The sequence below is a fragment of the Meles meles genome, chromosome 3 (assembly GCF_922984935.1).
Source record: "Meles meles chromosome 3, mMelMel3.1 paternal haplotype, whole genome shotgun sequence".
Classification (NCBI taxonomy): Eukaryota; Metazoa; Chordata; class Mammalia; order Carnivora; family Mustelidae; genus Meles; species Meles meles.
The window spans coordinates 118,299,935-118,317,317 of record NC_060068.1 but is presented as its reverse complement, the minus strand read 5'-3'; the positions used below and the strand labels follow the sequence as shown (position 1 = coordinate 118,317,317).

Genomic DNA, 17,383 nt, shown 5'->3' with positions numbered 1-17,383 from the left:
ACCTGAACTTTTACACGCTCAGTGGAACATCACTTTTACAAGTATTAAAATATAGTTAGGTAATAGTTAGAATCTTGACTAATAACTGTTGTATGAAACCAGGGAGGAAAATAAGAGTTTGAAAAAACTTTTCACAGAGCATCAGTGTCTCCATCTGTGAGGAATCAACAAAGGCACGTATGTAATACCCAAGGTGTTTTTGGTGTCTCTGGACATAACTCAGCCCAGGGGACTGCTTGGTTATAATCCAGATTTTATGTAACATGTATTGAATAATCAGATACAGCACCAGAAATAAAGGGGTCTAGGGATAACCAGAGGTTCAAGTTTAGGGTCTCCTAGGGTATATCTGACCTCTTTTCTCCTATCTTCATTTTTCCATGATTATCTTCTTTAGCCTTTTGCTTTCTTTTACATAGCTGAGCAAGTGCTTGGCCTTCATAAGTCAGGAAGTAAATAAATCCTATTGTAAAGTGTGGAGGGCTAAATGGGAAGGGTCTTATTATTCCTTGATTTAGTAATGTAATGTTGATTAGTGACGCAGACCTAGTTATGGTCTACTCTTTTGTCCTTATAAAGGAGGGAGAGCAGAGGATTAATCTTTCCTCTAATGATAGAACTTGGTGGTAGAAGTAGATTTGAGGAATCCCCCATTGTTTAGGCTCTGAGTGAGCAGTGGGTACTAAACACCTAGCTAGTCCCATAAAAGTATCGTTGAAGAAGTTACAAGGCTTGGAAGAGTTTCTAGAGAGGTCTTTGCTCATAATCTCTCTATTCCCTTTTGCATTTTTTTGATAAGTGATAATCTTTTTCTCCTTTAAATTTAAGGTTCCTCAGAAAATATTGAGTAAATGGGAAGCCAGTGTTGGTCTTGCTGAACAGTACGATGTTCCCAAAGGGTCGAAGAACCGAAGATGCGTCACCAGTTCAGTCAAGTTGGACAGTGAGGAGGATATGCCATTTGAGGACTGTGCAAATGATCCTGAATCAGAACATGACCTGTTACTTAATGGCTGCTTGAAATCTCTGGCTTTTGACTCTGAACATTCTGCAGATGAGAAGGAAAAGCCTTGTGCTAAGTCTCGAGCCAGGAAGAGTTCTGATAATCCAAAAAGGACTAGTATGAAAAAGGGCCACATGCAATTTGAAGCACATAAGGAAGAACGAAGGGGAAAGATTCCAGAGAACCTCGGCCTAAACTTTATTTCTGGGGATGTATCCGATAAGCAGGCCTCTAATGAACTTTCCAGGATAGCAAACAGCCTCACAGGGTCCAGCACTGCCCCAGGAGGTTTCCTGTTTTCTTCTTGTGCGAAAAACACGGCAAAGAAAGAATTTGAGACTTCAACTTGTGACTCTTTACTGGGCTTGTCTGAGGGTGCCTTGATCTCTAAACGTTCTGGGGAGAAGAAGAAACTCCAACGAGGTTTGGTGTGTAGTTCAAAAGTGCAACTCTGTTATATTGGAGCAGGTGATGAAGAAAAGCGAAGTGATTCTATTAGTATCTGTACCACTTCTGATGATGGAAGCAGTGATCTGGACCCCATAGATCACAGTTCAGAGTCCGATAACAGTGTCCTTGAAATTACAGATGCTTTTGATAGAACAGAGAATATGCTATCTGTACAGAACCATGAAAAGGTAAAGTATACTAGGTATCCTGCCACAAACACTAAGGTAAAAGCAAAGCAAAAGTCCCTCATTACTAACTCACATACAGACCACTTAATGGATTGTACTAAGACAGCAGAGCCTGGAACTGAGACATCTCAGGCTAATCTCTCTGATCTTAAAGTATCTACTGTTGTCCGCAAACCCCAATCAGATTTTAGAAACGATGGTTTCTCTCCAAAATTCAACACACCATCAAGCATTTCCAGTGAGAACTCACTAATAAAAGGTGGGGCTACAAATCAAGCTCTTTTACATTCAAAAAGCAAACAGCCCAAGATCCGAAGTATAAAGTGCAAACATAAAGAAAATCCAGTTGTAGTGGAACCTCCAGTTACAAATGAGGACTGCAGTTTGAAATGCTGCTCTTCTGATACCAAAGGCTCTCCTTTGGCCAGCATTTCCAAAAGTGGGAAAGTGGACGGGCTAAAACTACTGAGCAACATGCATGAGAAAACCAGGGATTCAAATGACATAGAAACAGCAGTGGTGAAACATGTTCTGTCCGAGTTGAAGGAACTCTCTTATAGATCCTTAAGTGAAGATGTGAGTGACTCTGGAACATCAAAGCCATCAAAACCATTACTTTTTTCTCCTGCCTCTGGTCAGAATCATATACCTATTGAACCAGATTACAAATTCAGTACATTGTTAATGATGTTAAAAGATATGCATGATAGTAAGACTAAGGAGCAGCGGTTAATGACTGCTCAGAACTTGGTCTCTTATCGGAGTCCTGGTCTTGGAGACTGTTCTACGAGTAGTCCTATAGGTGCATCTAAGGTCTTGGTTTCAGGAAGCTCCACTCACAGTTCAGAAAAAAATGGAGATGGCACTCAGAACCCAGTCCGTCCTAGCCCTAATGGGGGTGACCCAGCAGTGTCTGGAGAGTTGTCTGTATCTGTACCTGGCTTAGTGTCTGACAGAAGAGACGTCTCTGCTTCTGGTAAAAGTCGCTCAAACTGTGTTACTAGGCGCAACTGTGGGCGATCAAAACCATCATCTAAACTGCGAGATAGTTTTTCAGCCCAGATGGGAAAGAACACATTGAACCGTAAAGCCTTAAAGACTGAGCGCAAAAGAAAACTCAACCGACTTCCAGCTGTAACTCTTGATGCTGCACTGCAGGGCGACAGAGCAAGTGGGGTTGCAGAGAATGGTTCCTCAAGAAGTGGGCTAGAGGACCCTGGTAAAGAGGAACCCCTTCAGTTAATGGGCCATTTAACAAGTGACGACAGTGCCCATTTTTCTAGTGTTCATTTTGATAACAAAGTCAAGCAGTCTGACCCTGATAAAATTCCTGAGAAAGTCTCCTCTTTTGAAAACAGGAAAGGCCCAGAGGTGGATACTGAAATGAACAGTGAGAATGATGAACCCAATGGTGTAAATCAAGCGGTGCCTAAAAAGCGGTGGCAGCGTTTAAACCAAAGGCGCACTAAACCTCGTAAGCGCACTAACAGATTTAGGGAGAAGGAAAACTCTGAGGGTGCCTTTGGGGTTTTGCTTCCTGCTGACCCCGTAAAGAAGGGGGATGAGTTCCCAGAGCATAGACCTCCTACGTCAACAAACATACTGGAGGATACGCTGGCAGATCCAAATCATGCCAGCTGCTTAGATGCAGTTGGACCACGGTTGAATGTTTGTGATAAATCCAGTGCCAGCATTGAAGAGATGGAAAAAGAGCCGGGAATTCCCAGTTTGACACCCCAACCTGAGCTCCCTGAACCAGGTAAGCACTCCTGAGACAATGATAAGTATTAGAGAAGTGGTGAAGTTGGTCTGTTTTGAGGGAAGGGCCAAGTGTAAATTGGGAGGAAAGTGCTGTCCTGTGAAGGAAGAGCTTTATATGTACGATCTGAATCTTGAGGGCCAGGTTTCCATGTACTTTCAGAAATTATGTTTTACCAGAAGCTCTCCCTCTTTTATAAAATTTTATTTGAGATAGAATGAGAGAGAGCACAAGGGTAGGGGGCAGAGGGCGAGGGAAGAGCAGACTCCCCACTGAGCAGAGAGCCCAATGTGGGGCTCAATCCCAGAACCCTGGGATCATGACCTGAGCTGAAAGCAGATGCTTAACCTACTGACCCATTCTGGTGCTCCCAACCTGACCTTTTTAAAATCTGTGAACTTTTTGGAACTCAGTCTAGCATTGTAGGTGATTGAGAGGCCCTGAGCCTAAAATTTATGTATAGTTATTAGTTTACACAAAGAGAATAGATTTTATTGAATGTTAGGCTTCCTTTACACAATTTAAGGAAGGTCCATTGATTATGTAGACAAAGGGACATTTGCTTTGGGGAAAAAAAGTGTTCTGTAGTACTTATTTGAAGGCTTTAGATGTCTTAACTTCCCTTCTGTAACAAGGCTTGAGAAAAACAAAAAACTGAAGTACCAGGGTATCTTACCTTAGCGGCAGAAGAAAAACAGCCGAAGTCTTTGAAGATATTAATATTATACATTATAGTGTGTGTTTTTTTTGAGATTTTATTTATTCATTAGAGCGAGAGTGCACAGGCAAGGGGAGAGGCTGATGGAGAGGGACAAGCAGACTCCTCACTAAGCTGGGAGCCTGACATGGGGCTCAATCCCACGACCTTGACCTGGGATTGTGACCTGAGCCAAAGCAGATGCCCAACCATCTGAGTCACCTAGGTGCCCCTACAGTATAGTTGTCGAGGGTAAAACTATCCTTAAACATAAGACTCCTGAAGTTGTTTACTGTAGTAGATTTTTTTTAAACAGCTTTATTGAGATACAGATCAATACCATGAAATATCTATCATTTTAAAGTTTATACCTCAGTGATTTTTACTATATTCACAGACTTCTGCAGTCATCAACACAATCAATTTTGGAATATTTGTATCACGCAGGAAAGAAACATAGTAACCTTTATTAACCTCCCTTCCTTTCTCCCCAATCTGTAGGTTTTCCTGTTCTATACATTTCATGTTAATGGAATCATAGAATATGTAGTACTTTGGTGTTTGGTTCTTTGAGTTAGCATGTAACAATGCTTTATTTTTATCATGGTAAAAAATACATAAATTTACCTTCTGAACAAGTTTAAACTGTGCAGTATTACTATATGCACATTATTGAAGAGTAGATCTTTAGAACTTTTTCATGTTCCATGTCTGAAACCATACTGAATTGAACAACAGTTGTTTCCTTTTCCCCTACTCCCTGACACCCACCATTCTCTTTCTGTTTTTATAAGTTGTATTACTTTATATATCTCATGTAAGTGGAATCATATACTATTTGTATTTTTGAGATTGGATTATTTCATTTAGCATAATGTCTTCAGGGTTCATTCATGTTTTAGCATATGACATGATTTCTATTTTTCTTGAAGCTGAATAATCATTATATGTGTAAACCATATATTTTTTTTCTATTCATTTGTCAGCAGACATTTAGGATTGGACATTTAAGTTGCTTCTATCTTGGCTATTGTGAATAAAACTATACTGAACATGGGTGTGAAAATCTCTCTTTGGGATCATATTTTTAGTTCTTTTAGATGTATGCCAGAATTGGAAGGGATCATATAATTCTGTTTTTAGTATTTTGAGGAAACTCCATACTGTTTTTCATAGTGGCTGCACATTTTATAAGCCTACCAACAGTGCACTTAATGTTTCAATTTCTTCACATCCTCACCAGCACTTGTTATTATTATTTTTTTTAATAGTGTCCATCCCAACAGATGTAAGATGATAGCTCATTGTGGTTTTGATTTTCTTTTCCCCAATGATTAGTGATGTTGAGGATCTTTTCATATACTTGTTGGCCATTTGTGTATCTTCCTTGAAGAAATCGGGGCACCTGGGTGGCTCAGTGGGTTAAGCCTCTGCCTTCACCTCGGGTCATGATCCCGGGGTCCTGGCATCAAGCCCCACATCGGGCTCTCTGCTCAGTGGGGAGCCTGCTTCCTCCTCTCCCTCTCTCTGTCTGCCTCTCTGCCTCCTTGTGATCTCTGTCAAATTAAAAAAAAAAAAAAAAAAAGAAATGTGTTTCCAGGTGCTTTGACCATTTTTGAATTTGTTTGTTTTATTACCAAGTTGTTGGCTTTCTCCCTCCCTCCTTCCTTCCTTCTTTCCCTTCCTACATTCCTTCCTTTTTTCTTTCTTTTTTGCCCTTATTTGGTAAATGGTTTGCAGATATTTTCTTTAATTTTGTAGGTTGATTTTTTTTCACTATGTTGTTTACTTTGCTGTGCAGAAGGTTTTAAGTTTGATGCAGTCCAGTTCGTCTATTTTTGCTTTTGTTATCTGTGCTTTTACTTGTTATCAAATAAATCATTGCTTTCATTCCAGTCATGAATCAATTTTTTTCCCTTGCTTTTTTTTGGAGGGTTATAGTTTCAGATCTTAGATTTAGGTCTTTGATCCATTTTGAGTTAGTTTTTGTATATGGTGTAAGATAAGGATCCATCTTTCTTTTGCATGTGGATATCCACTTTTCCCAGCACCATTCATTGATGAGACTATCCTTTCCCCATTGTGTAGTCTTAGCATATTGGTCAAAGATAATTTGACCATACACTTAGGGTTTATTTCTGTGTTCTCCATTTTGTTCCATTGACCTATACGTCTGTCATTATGGCAATATCATTGAAATGTAGCTTTATAATATATTTTGAAGAAAGAATGTATTTGTTCTTTGCCAAGATTATTTTTGGCTATTTAGTGTCCATTAAGATTCCATGTGTATTTTAGGATTTTTTTTTCCTGTTTCTGCAAAAAATGCTGTTGGGATTTTGGTACAAAGTGCCCGGCTGTCTCAGTTGGTAGAACATGTGATTTTTTTCTCTCAAGGTCATGAGTTCAAGCTGCATGTTGGGCCTAGACCTTACTTAAAAAAATGTTTAGGGACACCTGAGTGGTTCAGTGGGTTAAGTGTCCAACTCTTGGTTTGGCTGAGGTTATGATCTCATGAGTTGTGAGATGGAGCACTGTCATTGGGCTTTGTGCACAGCCGGAAGTCTGCTTAAAGATTCTCCTTCTGCCCCTCCCTTCCCCACTCGTGTGCATATGTGCTTTCTTGCTCTCCCTCTCTCCAAAATAAATAAATCTTTAAAAAAAAAAAAAGTGTTGAATTTTGTCAAGCCTTGTCTGCATCACTTGAGATAGTCATGTCATTTTCTTTCTTTTGGTAACATTTGTATTACATTTACTTTTTTATATGTTGAATCATCTTTCCATAAGTGGGGTGAATCCCACTTGGTCATGGTGTATTGAATTCAGTTTGCTAATATTTGTTGAGAATTTTTACAGCAACATTCATAAGGAATATTGATGTACTTTTTTTTTTCTTTTTTTAAAGTATATTGTCTGTCTTTGGTATCAGAGCAATGCTCACGTCATAAAATGAGTTCGGAAATGTTTGGCAGCGTTTGAAAAGGTTTGACTTTAATTATTTTTTAGATGCTTGGTAGATTTCTCCAGTGAAGCTATCTCATCCTGGTCTTTTCTGGCTTCAGAGGTTTTTGATGATTGATTTAATCTCCTTACTAATTCAGATTTTTGTATTTCTTCATGATTCAGTCTTGGTAGATGGCATGTTTCTAGAAATTTCTTTCTAGGTTATTCAGTTTGTTGGCATGCAGTTGTTCATAGTAGTCTTTTATAATTCTTTTGCTTCTGTGGTATCATTCGAAATGACTTTAATTTCTGGTTTTAGTTATTGGTGTCTTTTTTTCCTTAGTTAATGTAGCTAAGGACTTTCCAGTTTTATTGATCATTAAAAAAAATCAGTGCTTAGTCTTGATATTTTTTAATTTTCTGTTTATTTCTGCTCTAATATTTATTATTTCCTTTCTCTTAACTCTGGGTTTAGTTTATTCTTACTCCTTGAAGTTTAAAAATAAGGTTATTGATTTGAGATTTTTTTTATTATAAGAGAGAACACAAGCAGGGGTGAGGAGGAGAGAGAGAAGCAGACTCCATGCTGAGCAGGGAGCCTCATGTGGACTTCAATCCCAGACTCATGACCTGAGCCCAAGGCAGATGCATAAATGACTAGGCCGCCCAGGTGCCCTGAAATCTTTTTTTTAATGTAGGTGCTTCCTGCTGTGAACTTCTCTTAGTACTTCCTTTACTGGATTTCATAAGTTGAGGTATATAGTATTTTCATATTTGTCTCAAGATATTTTCTGATTTTTTCATGGGACTTCTCTGACACATTGGTTGTTCAGGAGTATGTTGATTTCCATACATTTGTGGATTTTCCAGTTTTCCAACTGCTAGAGTTCCAGCCCATGGTGATTGGAAAAGATATATGATATGATTTCAGTCTTCTTAAATTTCTAAGACTTGATTTGTGGTTTTTTCATGATTTATCCTGGAAAACAGTTCATGTGTGCTTAAGAAGAATGTGTATTTTGCTGCTATAAGGTGGAGTGAGTGTTCTGTTATGTCTGTTAGATCCATTTGATAAATAGTGATGTTCAGATTTTCCAATTTTTTATTGATCATCTATCTAGTTGTTATACCCATTATTGAAAGCCAGGTATTATACTCCACTATTATTGTTTGACTGTTTCAAACTCCTGTCAGTTCTGTCAGTGTTTGCTTCATATATTTGGGTTCTCTGATGTTGTATGCACGTATACTTATATTTGTTATCTTCCAAAGTATGTGGATGGTTTTTGGTTTTTATTTATTAAAGATTTTATTTATTTGACAGAGATCACAAGTAGGCGGGGGGTGGGGGGTGGGGGAAGCAGGCTTCCCGCTGGGCACAGAGCCCGATTCGGGGCTGGATTCCAGGACCCTGGGATTATGACCTGAGCCACAGGCAGAGGCTTTAACCCACTGAGCCACCCAGGTGCCCCTGTTTGTTTGTTTTTAGAGAGAGAGCTGGGTTGGGGTGCTGAGGGAAAGGGAGAGAGAGATTCTTTTTTTTTTTTTAAAGATTTTATTTATTTATTTGACAGAGAGAGAGATCACAAGTAGGCAGAGAGAGAGAAGGAAGCAGGCTCCCTGCGGAGCAGAGAGCCCGATGCAGGGCTCGATCCCAGGACCCTGAGATCATGACCTGAGCCGAAGGCGCAGCTTAATCCACTGAGCCACCCAGGCACCCCGGAGAGAGAGATTCTTAAGTAGGCTCCATGCCCAGAATGGAGCCAGATGGGAGCTTGATCTCACAACCCTGAGATCATGATCTGGGCCAAAATCTACAGTTGCATGCTTAACCACCTAAGGCACCCAGGCACTCCTGGAGATTTGTTTGGATCCTTTGATTAGGGCCACCTTTCCCTGTTTCTTTGTGTACTTGGTGATATCCCCCCCCCCCCCGCCCCCCAACCCCTGTTGAGTTTTATCCATTTGAATAAGAACCACTTTTAGTCTTTAGGGATTGGCTTTGGACATTTTACCAATCACCTCAATTGGATATTTTGGGGACCTCTGGATGGTGGGCTTCTCTGGGCTTGTATGTGTAATTTTCTAATTACACATTTCCTAATTCTTTTTTGGGGGCTTGTAATCTTGCTCCCTCTAGTGTTTTTCTGCAGTACTGAAGGTTTACTTGTGTCACTGCAACTTTTCCCTCTTAGTGGCTGCCAGGTATTCAAAGAGTACTGGTTCCCAATTTGCTCTCAAAAACAGGCAAGACAGATGCTAACTAGCCCCTTGGGCAATTCTCCAGAAATCCAGATTGCCAAATGCTGGCTCCAGTCTTTAACCTTGAGGAGTATAAGTTTAGTACCTTCTCCTGATCTCATCAAACTGAGCTGGCCTTTGACTACCTCATCCCAAGCCGTCTGGTTCCTCGGCATGCTGCCCATTCTCTGCCTTGTCTTCAGCAGCCCTCATGAATCCAAACTATGTGGGTTCTCTTAGTGGTCCCAGTCCTGTTAAACAGTCTGGTCTCTTGGGCAGCCAGCCCTTTGAAGAGCTGGTCTGTTGGCCACAAGCTTCCCATCCCCAGCTCCCTCACTTCCCCCAACCACAAGGGGAGCTTTGCCTGCATTGGGAGTGGCAGTCTCAGATAAAGTGAACTGGCTCTTTTTTAACCCATTTTGATGCTATAGTCTTGTCTTTTGAACTTGCCTGGGGGTATTGCAGCCTCCTAACTGGTTTCTAGAGTACTCCTGTAGAGCCTCCAGTTCTGCCATCTTACTGTTACTGCTCTTTCCTCATGTCCTTTTTTTTTTTTTTAAGTCTTTAAATTTATTTTTAGAGATAGAACACATATGTGCAGAAGCAAGAGGGGCAGAGGGAGAGAGAAACTCCAAGGAGACTTGGGCAGAGTGCAGAGCCTGGCACAGGGCTCCATTCCACAACCCTGAAATTACAGCCTGAGCCACAACTAAGAGTTGGACACTTAACCGATTATGCCGCCCAGGCCAACCCTGTTTCATGTCTTTTTAATGCCAAATAATACTCCATTGTATGAGCAAACCATTTTTTATTATTTCAACAACTGATAGATATTTGGGGTGTTTCCACATTTTGGCCTTTATGAATAATGGTATTATTTGAAAATTTGTGTACCATGGTTTGTGTGGCTATATTTTCATTTCTACTGTTTATATATTTAGAAGCAGAATTGCTGGGTCATTTTGTAATTATGTATGTAAAACTTTTGAAGAACTGCCAGAATGTTTTGCCAAAGCTCTTTTGACATTTTACGTTCCTATTTACAATGTGTAAGGGTTCCAGTTTCTCTACCTCTTTACTCACACCTATTTTGAATAGCTGTCCTAGTAGTGTCATGGAGTATTTCATTATTGTGCTTTGATTTGCATTTCCCTGCTGGCTGTTAATATTAAGCATCTCTTCATGTATTTAGCAGTCTTACTTAAATCTTTTGCAGAAGCATCTGTCTAGATCCTTTGCCTATTTTTTGATTGTGCTGTTTGTCTTTTTATTATTTAATTCTAAGAATTCTTTACTTCGTGTACATCTAAGTATTATTGGGTATGAATAGTAAATATTTTCTTCCATTTAATGGGTTTACCATTTACATTTTTGATTATATATTTTGAAGCGCAAGTGGTTTTAATTTAGATGAAGTCTAGTTTGTGTTTTCCTTGGTTGCTTGTGCTTTCGGTGTCATGTCTGAGTAACCATTGCCTAATCCAGTTGTCTCAGCACCATTTGTGTTAAAAAGTATATTATTTTTCCATTGAATGGTCTTGGTATCTTAGCTGAAAAGCATTTGACCATATAAATGTGATGATTCATTTCGGCCTTCAACTCCTTTCTTTTGGTATGTATATATATGTCTTGTCTTTATGTCAGTGCCACAAAGTCTTAATTACACTGTTTGTATAGTAATTATTATAATTTTGAAATTGGAAAGTATTGAGTCCTTCAACTTTGTCTGTTTCCAGGATTGTTTGGCTTTTCTGGATCTTGCATTTCCATTGTAATTTTAGGAACAATGTGTTAATTGCTGCAAAAATTGCAGCTGGGATTTTGATGAGGGTTGTACTGGATCTGTATGTCAGTTTGGGCAGTATTGCCATTGTTAACAATATTAAGTTTTCTAAACTGTACACAAGGAATGGCTTTCCATTAATTTTAGTTGTGTTTCATTTATTTCAATGATGTAGTTTTCTGTGTATAAATCTTATGCTGCTTTTATTCAGTTTATTCCTAAGTATTTTACTTTTTTTAAAATTTTATTCATTTCTGATCCTGTTATAAATGAAATCATTTCCTTAATTTCATTCTTAGGCTGCTCATTGCAACTATACAGAAATATGATATTTGTGTTGATATTTGTGTATTGATTTTACATGTTGCAGCCTTGCTGAACCCATTTTTTAGTTGATTGTTTTCGTGTGAATTCCTTAGGATTTTCTTCGTACATGATCATGTCATCAACTAATAAAAATAGTTTTACTTCATCCTTTCTAATCTGGATGTCTTTTATTTGTATTTTTTCTTGCCTAATTCCCAGCTAAAGCCTCCATTGCAGTGTTAAGCATTAGTGGGGTGAACAGGCATTCTTGTCTTGCTCCTGGTTTTAGGGGGAGAAAGCATCTAGTCTTTTACCATTAACTGTGATGTTAGCTATGACTTTTTGAAAGATGGCCTTTCAGGTTGAGAAAGTTCCCTTATATACTTTGTTTGTTAAATGGTTTTTCCTGTGTTTGTTGAGATGATCATTCCTTTTTACTCCCTTTATTCTGTTAACATGTTATATTAATTACAGTGATTGATTTTCTTATGGGAGCTGCACATCCTCAGGAGGACCAGTCACAGCTTCTCAAGAACTTATTGCTCCCCTTCTGCTTTGTGCCAAAGCACCTTTCCTTGTGGTCTTTTGGAGGTTTGGACAATGGTGTACTTTTGCTTCATTGTGACTCTGAGGAAGAGAGTCCTTTGGGGCACTAGTTTATTCCTCAGGGCACTAGTTAATTCTCTTTTAAATGTCTGCCCCTTACACTTCAGTAGGATCACAAAAAAGCCTTCAGGAAAAAATCCATTTCAGTGCTATATTTATTTCTCTGGGATGTTCCTTTGTGTTTGGTTTGTAGTTCTAAACAGTCTTGTCAGTACTTTGCTGACAAATTTTTAAAACACTTTACACAGGGGCTTCTGGGTGGTTCAGTTGTTAAGCTTCTGCCTTTGGCTCAGGTCATGATCCCAGGTTGCTTGGATCGAGTCCCACGTCAGGCTCCCTGCTCAGCGGGAAGCCTGCTTCTCCCTCTCCCACTCCCCGTGCTTGTGTTCCCTCTCTTACTGTCAAATAAATAAATAAAATTAAAAAAAAATTTTATACAGCATTTTGTTTTCAGAGGGGGTTGGACTCAATAACTTAACTATTATTATGAAGAGATGTTTGGATTTTTTTTTTTTTTGTTTTTACCTTCTTCCTTTAACATTTTGCTTCTGAGATTTCAGACTTAGGAAAGTAGAGGTATGACAAGAGCTGATAATGTGTAGTGAGGAGTGATATTGATGTTAGTACTGTAGTCCTTTAGGAAACTTCACCACTTTAATGAGAAAAGGAAAGTTTTGTAATTTAGTCTTTAAAAGACTTAACTTTTGGGGCGCATGTATCCCATTGTATTAGTCTGACTACTTAAAATACAAAAAAAAAAAAAGAAAGAGGAAAGAAAAGCATTTAAGGGGCTCCTGGGTGGCTCAGTGGGTTAAAGCCTCTCCCTTCGGCTCGGGTCATGATCTAAGTGTCCTGGGATCAAGCCCTGCATCGGGCTTTCTGCTTAGCAGGGAGCCTGCTTCCTCCTCTCTCTCTCTGCCTACTTGTGATCTCTGTCTGTCAAATAAATAAAATCTTAAAAAGTCTTAACTTAAAAAAAAAATAAACTTTATTCAGTATAGTTGAATATAGTCAACTTTATATACCATAAGGTTCATACATTTTATTTTATTTATTTTTTGGAAGATTTTATTTATTTGCCACAGAGAGAGAGAGAGCGAGCGAGCACAAGCACGCAGAGTGGCAGGTAGAGGCAGAAAGAGAAGCAGGCTCGCTGCTGAGCAAGAAACTTGACCTGGGACTTGATCCCAGGACCCTGGGATCATGACATGAGTTGAAGGCAGTGGCTTAACTGACTAAGCCACCCAGGCGTCCCAGCGTTCATACATTTTAAGTGCATACGGAGGTGATTTTTAGTGAATTTGTTGAGTTGTGCAACCATCCCCATAAATGAGTTTTAGAACATTTCTTCTATCCAGTAAGATTCTTCTGTCCCATTTTTAATTGGTCTGTTTGTACTCCCAGTCCAGCAACCACTAATCCACCACTACCCCACTCCCATTTGCCTTTTCTGGACATGTCATATTAATGGAATCATAAGTATGTGACCTTTTGTGTCTTGCTCTTTTCATTTAGCACAATGTTTCTGGTTTTGCGATTTATCCATATTCTGGCATATATCAATATTTTGTTTTTTATTGCTGGATAGTATTCAGGGCACAGAAAACCACATTTTATGTACCTGTTCTTCAGTTGCTGAACAGCTGGGGTTGATTTAACTTTTGGGATATTTTATTATTTTAACTGGTTTATGTACACACTCTGTAGTCTAAAAAGATACTGCCAAACTTTCCTATATGAGTAATTTGTATCCATTCTTTACAGTAGGTCCTGGTTTTGTGCTAGGAATTGATGTGTATTTGCCAAGAAATTTAATCATGGTCATATTTTGGCTCTTGCTCTGTGCCATGTATTGAGGTTTGCATGATTTACTCATCTCTCCATTAGCTTTTGTTATTTTCCACCTTTTAATATTTCCCTTTAGTATCCAAAGGTCGTGTTCCCCTTTCGTTCTTGATACTCTGTTTATGTTAATTTGGCAAGCCACTTCGTTTTGGCCATTTATAGAGTAATTGGATATGGTGAGTTAGTTCTCTGGGTTCTTTCAACTCAAAAGTAGTTTTAGTGGATGAGCAGTCTAGTTTAGGTGAGAACGTAGGTGGGAGTATGGAGTTTCAGGAGTAGGTGTAGTTGAAGAGGGCAAGAAACTCCAGGAACAGCTGGAGACTTCGGTTTTAAGTCATTCAGTTGTGACCAGGGTGTTTTCATTTACAATGTGTTACCCTATTGTGCATTTAAGGGGGGGAATTGGTAATCTTTTTCTTAAAAGGACAAATAGTAAGTATTTTAAGCTTTGTAAGCCATATTGTCTTCTGTCATTCTTAACTTTTTGTGACACAAAAGCAGACATAAGCCATTGGTAAATAAATGAGCATGGTTGTATTCCAGTAAAACTTTATTTACCAAAATAGTCCCACTGGTAGTTTGCCAAATCCTAAACCTTTAAAGGGTTGTTTAATACAATGTTGGTGAAGAGCAATGCATGTACTTGTGTGGTTTTTTTGGTGGTGGTTGTTGTTTTGTTTCTTTTTTTCTTTTCTTTTCTTTTTTTTGGTGAGCAGAAGGCAAAGTGACAGTACAAAGCTCCCGAGGCGGGAGGGGACCCAAGAGGCTTGCCTGCAATGTATGTACTTGTGCAGGAACCTAGTAGTATGTCAGATACAGTTTTTACATTAATTTCCAGTCTTTTGTGCTCTTCGTTGATTTTCTTGTGGATCTTAAGGAAGTAGAGAACTAAAGGACTAAAATTTAGTCTGAGAACTTACTTGGTGAGAGAAGTAAACCCAGAGACAGAATGGGGACAGTAGCTTTAGGAGGAAGTGGAGGGGACAGATTAGCCCATGGAACTTCTAAGAAGACAGAGAACATAACCTGTCTGGGCCTGAGGTCTAATTAATGTGGGGAGGTAGTGATGCATGTGGCTGTGTGGGGTGGATAGGATAAGGGATATGATGATGTGATAGCATAGGGATCTGTTTTAGTAAAAAGAACCCAGTGGTTTTGGAGCATGGAGAGTTTTTGGTTGGAATCATGGCCTTGCCATTTAAGTAATGGACTAACTTGAGTGGGCTTAGGCAAGGCACTTTCCTCTTCAAGCCTGTTACTTTTTTTTTTAAGAAATTCATTTTTTTAAAGTAATCTCTACACCCAGTGTGGGGATCAGGCTTAGAACCCTGAGATCAAGAGTTGCATGCTATATTGACTGAGCCAGCCAGGCACCTCTCAATTACATTTTTTATAAAATGATGATGCCGTCACTTACCTTGAAGTAAAGATTAGAAATTCATGAATGTTAAATGGCTGAACTGTGACTTGCATGCACGTAGTAAACCCATATTATTCCATATCATTTCTTTGGTCTTATTTGTGTTTAAAAATGTCATTGGTGGGGGCACCTGCGTGGCTCAGTGGGTTAAAGCCTCTGCCTTCGGCTCAGGTCGTGATCCCAGGATCCTGGCATCGAGCCCCGCATCAGGCTCTCTGCTCAGCAGGGACCTGCTTCCCTGTTTCTCTTCTGCCTGCCTCTCTGTCTGCTTGTGATTTCTCTCTCTGTCAAATAAGTAATAAATAATTCTTTAAAAAAAAAAAAAGTCCTTGGTGTTTGAAAATTTAGATGCTATCTAATAGGGCTTTATTAAAGTCATAATCTATTTGCCTCAGAGCATAAAATTGCTGACCATTAACTGTCACAGGTACAGATGCATATATACTTTTTTCAGAATGTATTTTAGCTTATTTCTTTTCTCCAAGAGAGATTTTTTTAAACATTATTATTTGAGGCGAACATTTTAAGTCATTGTTTGGCTGGTGGTTTTAACTTCTTTTGAAATACTTACCTGGGAAAAACTCACCAGCTTGGATCACTTACAGGTATATTGTCTAAAACTGAGTAGTTAGGAAAATTGCATTGGTTGAAGGGTTTAACAAGCCCCATAATTATATCGGGAGCTCTGTAGGTATATAATTTTGATAACTATTTCAGCCTCTACCATTAACTTTCTATTTTTTATTAATACTTTATTTTTTTTTAGAGCAGTTTTAGGTGTGTAGCAAAATTGAGGAGAAGGCACAGAGTTTTTCTGTATACCCTGTCCACACATATGCACAACCTTCCCTGTTACTAACGTCCACTGCTGGAGTGGTACATTTGTTAAAATTGACGCATCTACATTGGCACATCGTAATCACCCAAAGTCCACAGTTTACCTTAGGGTTCATTCTTAGTGTTGTATATTCTTTGTCTTTGGACAAATATATAATGACTTGTATTCATGATTATGGTATCATACAGAGTATTTTCACTGCCGTAAAAATCCTCTGTGTTCTGCATATCTAGCCCTTTCTCCCTCCATGTGCATGCCTTCCGACTTTATCCCTTGGTAACTACTTTTTATGGTCTTCATAGTTTTGCCTTTTCCGGGATGTATATATGTAATCATACAGTATTTATATAGCCTTTTCACATGGCCTTTTTCACCTGGTAAAATACATTTAAGTGTTCTCCATGTCTTTTCGTGGTTTTATACCTCATCTCTTTTTAGTGTTGAATAACATTCTCTTGTCTGTACATACTACAGTTTATTTATCAATTCCTGTGTCTTGTTGGCTTCCAGGTTTTGATAATTATGAATAAAGCTGCTTTAAAAACCCATGTCAAGGTTATTGGGTGAATATAAGTTTTCAGCTCCTTTTATATTAGAATTAAATAGTTAAACTGTGTGATATATTACTACTGTTTATTACTACGAAATTACAGTAGTTAGAAAAAAATTATTTTTCCTATCTCATCCTGACAAAGTTCTGTGGCTTTTTTCCATAGTAAAAGCCTTTGCCAAGTTTACTGTGTCTGTGATTTGACCATTTCCTTTTGTTCACAACTTAATGCATTTCTTTGAAAGAACACCAGTATTCCTCATTCAACTGAGGCAGAAATAGTTTCCTCTGAGGTCATTGTCTCATGAAGTACTTATTGTCTCCTGAAGAGACTGTATCCTGCATTCTGTATACATTAGGTTTTGCTCCCAAAGACCTTATAAAATGAGTATAGCATGTTAAACTGGACAACATTTTATTGGGAAATTATAGTAGGTTTTTACAATTAACTCAAAGAAAAATGGTATGATACTTTGAAATTTGACTATAAAAGATGACAGTTTTTCTCAAAAGATACCCTGAGCTCTGTTTTTTGTTGTTGTTGTTGTTTTTAAGATTGTGGTTTTTCTTACTTGACAAAGAGAGAGACAGTAAGAGAGGGAGCACAAGCAGCGGGAGTGGGAATGGGAGAGGGAGAGGGAGAAGCAGGCTTCCCGCTGAGCAAGGAGTTTAATGGAGGGCTCGATCCTAAGACCATGGGATCATGACCTGAGCCAAAGGCAGATGCTTAACAACTGAGCCACCCAGGCGCCCC

General features: G+C 38.9%; 1 protein-coding gene across 6 annotated transcripts in view; it reads left to right on the top strand.

Moving 5' to 3' along the window:
* The window catches only part of NSD1 (nuclear receptor binding SET domain protein 1), a 157,705-nt gene that overhangs the window by 86,333 nt on the left and 53,989 nt on the right, over window positions 1–17,383 (top strand). For all 6 annotated transcript variants that reach the window (XM_045999043.1, XM_045999047.1, XM_045999045.1 and 3 more), the window contains one exon: window positions 829–3,400. In XM_045999043.1, coding sequence (XP_045854999.1) covers window positions 829–3,400 — 2,572 coding nt within the window. The remainder of the gene's footprint in view (window positions 1–828; window positions 3,401–17,383) is intronic.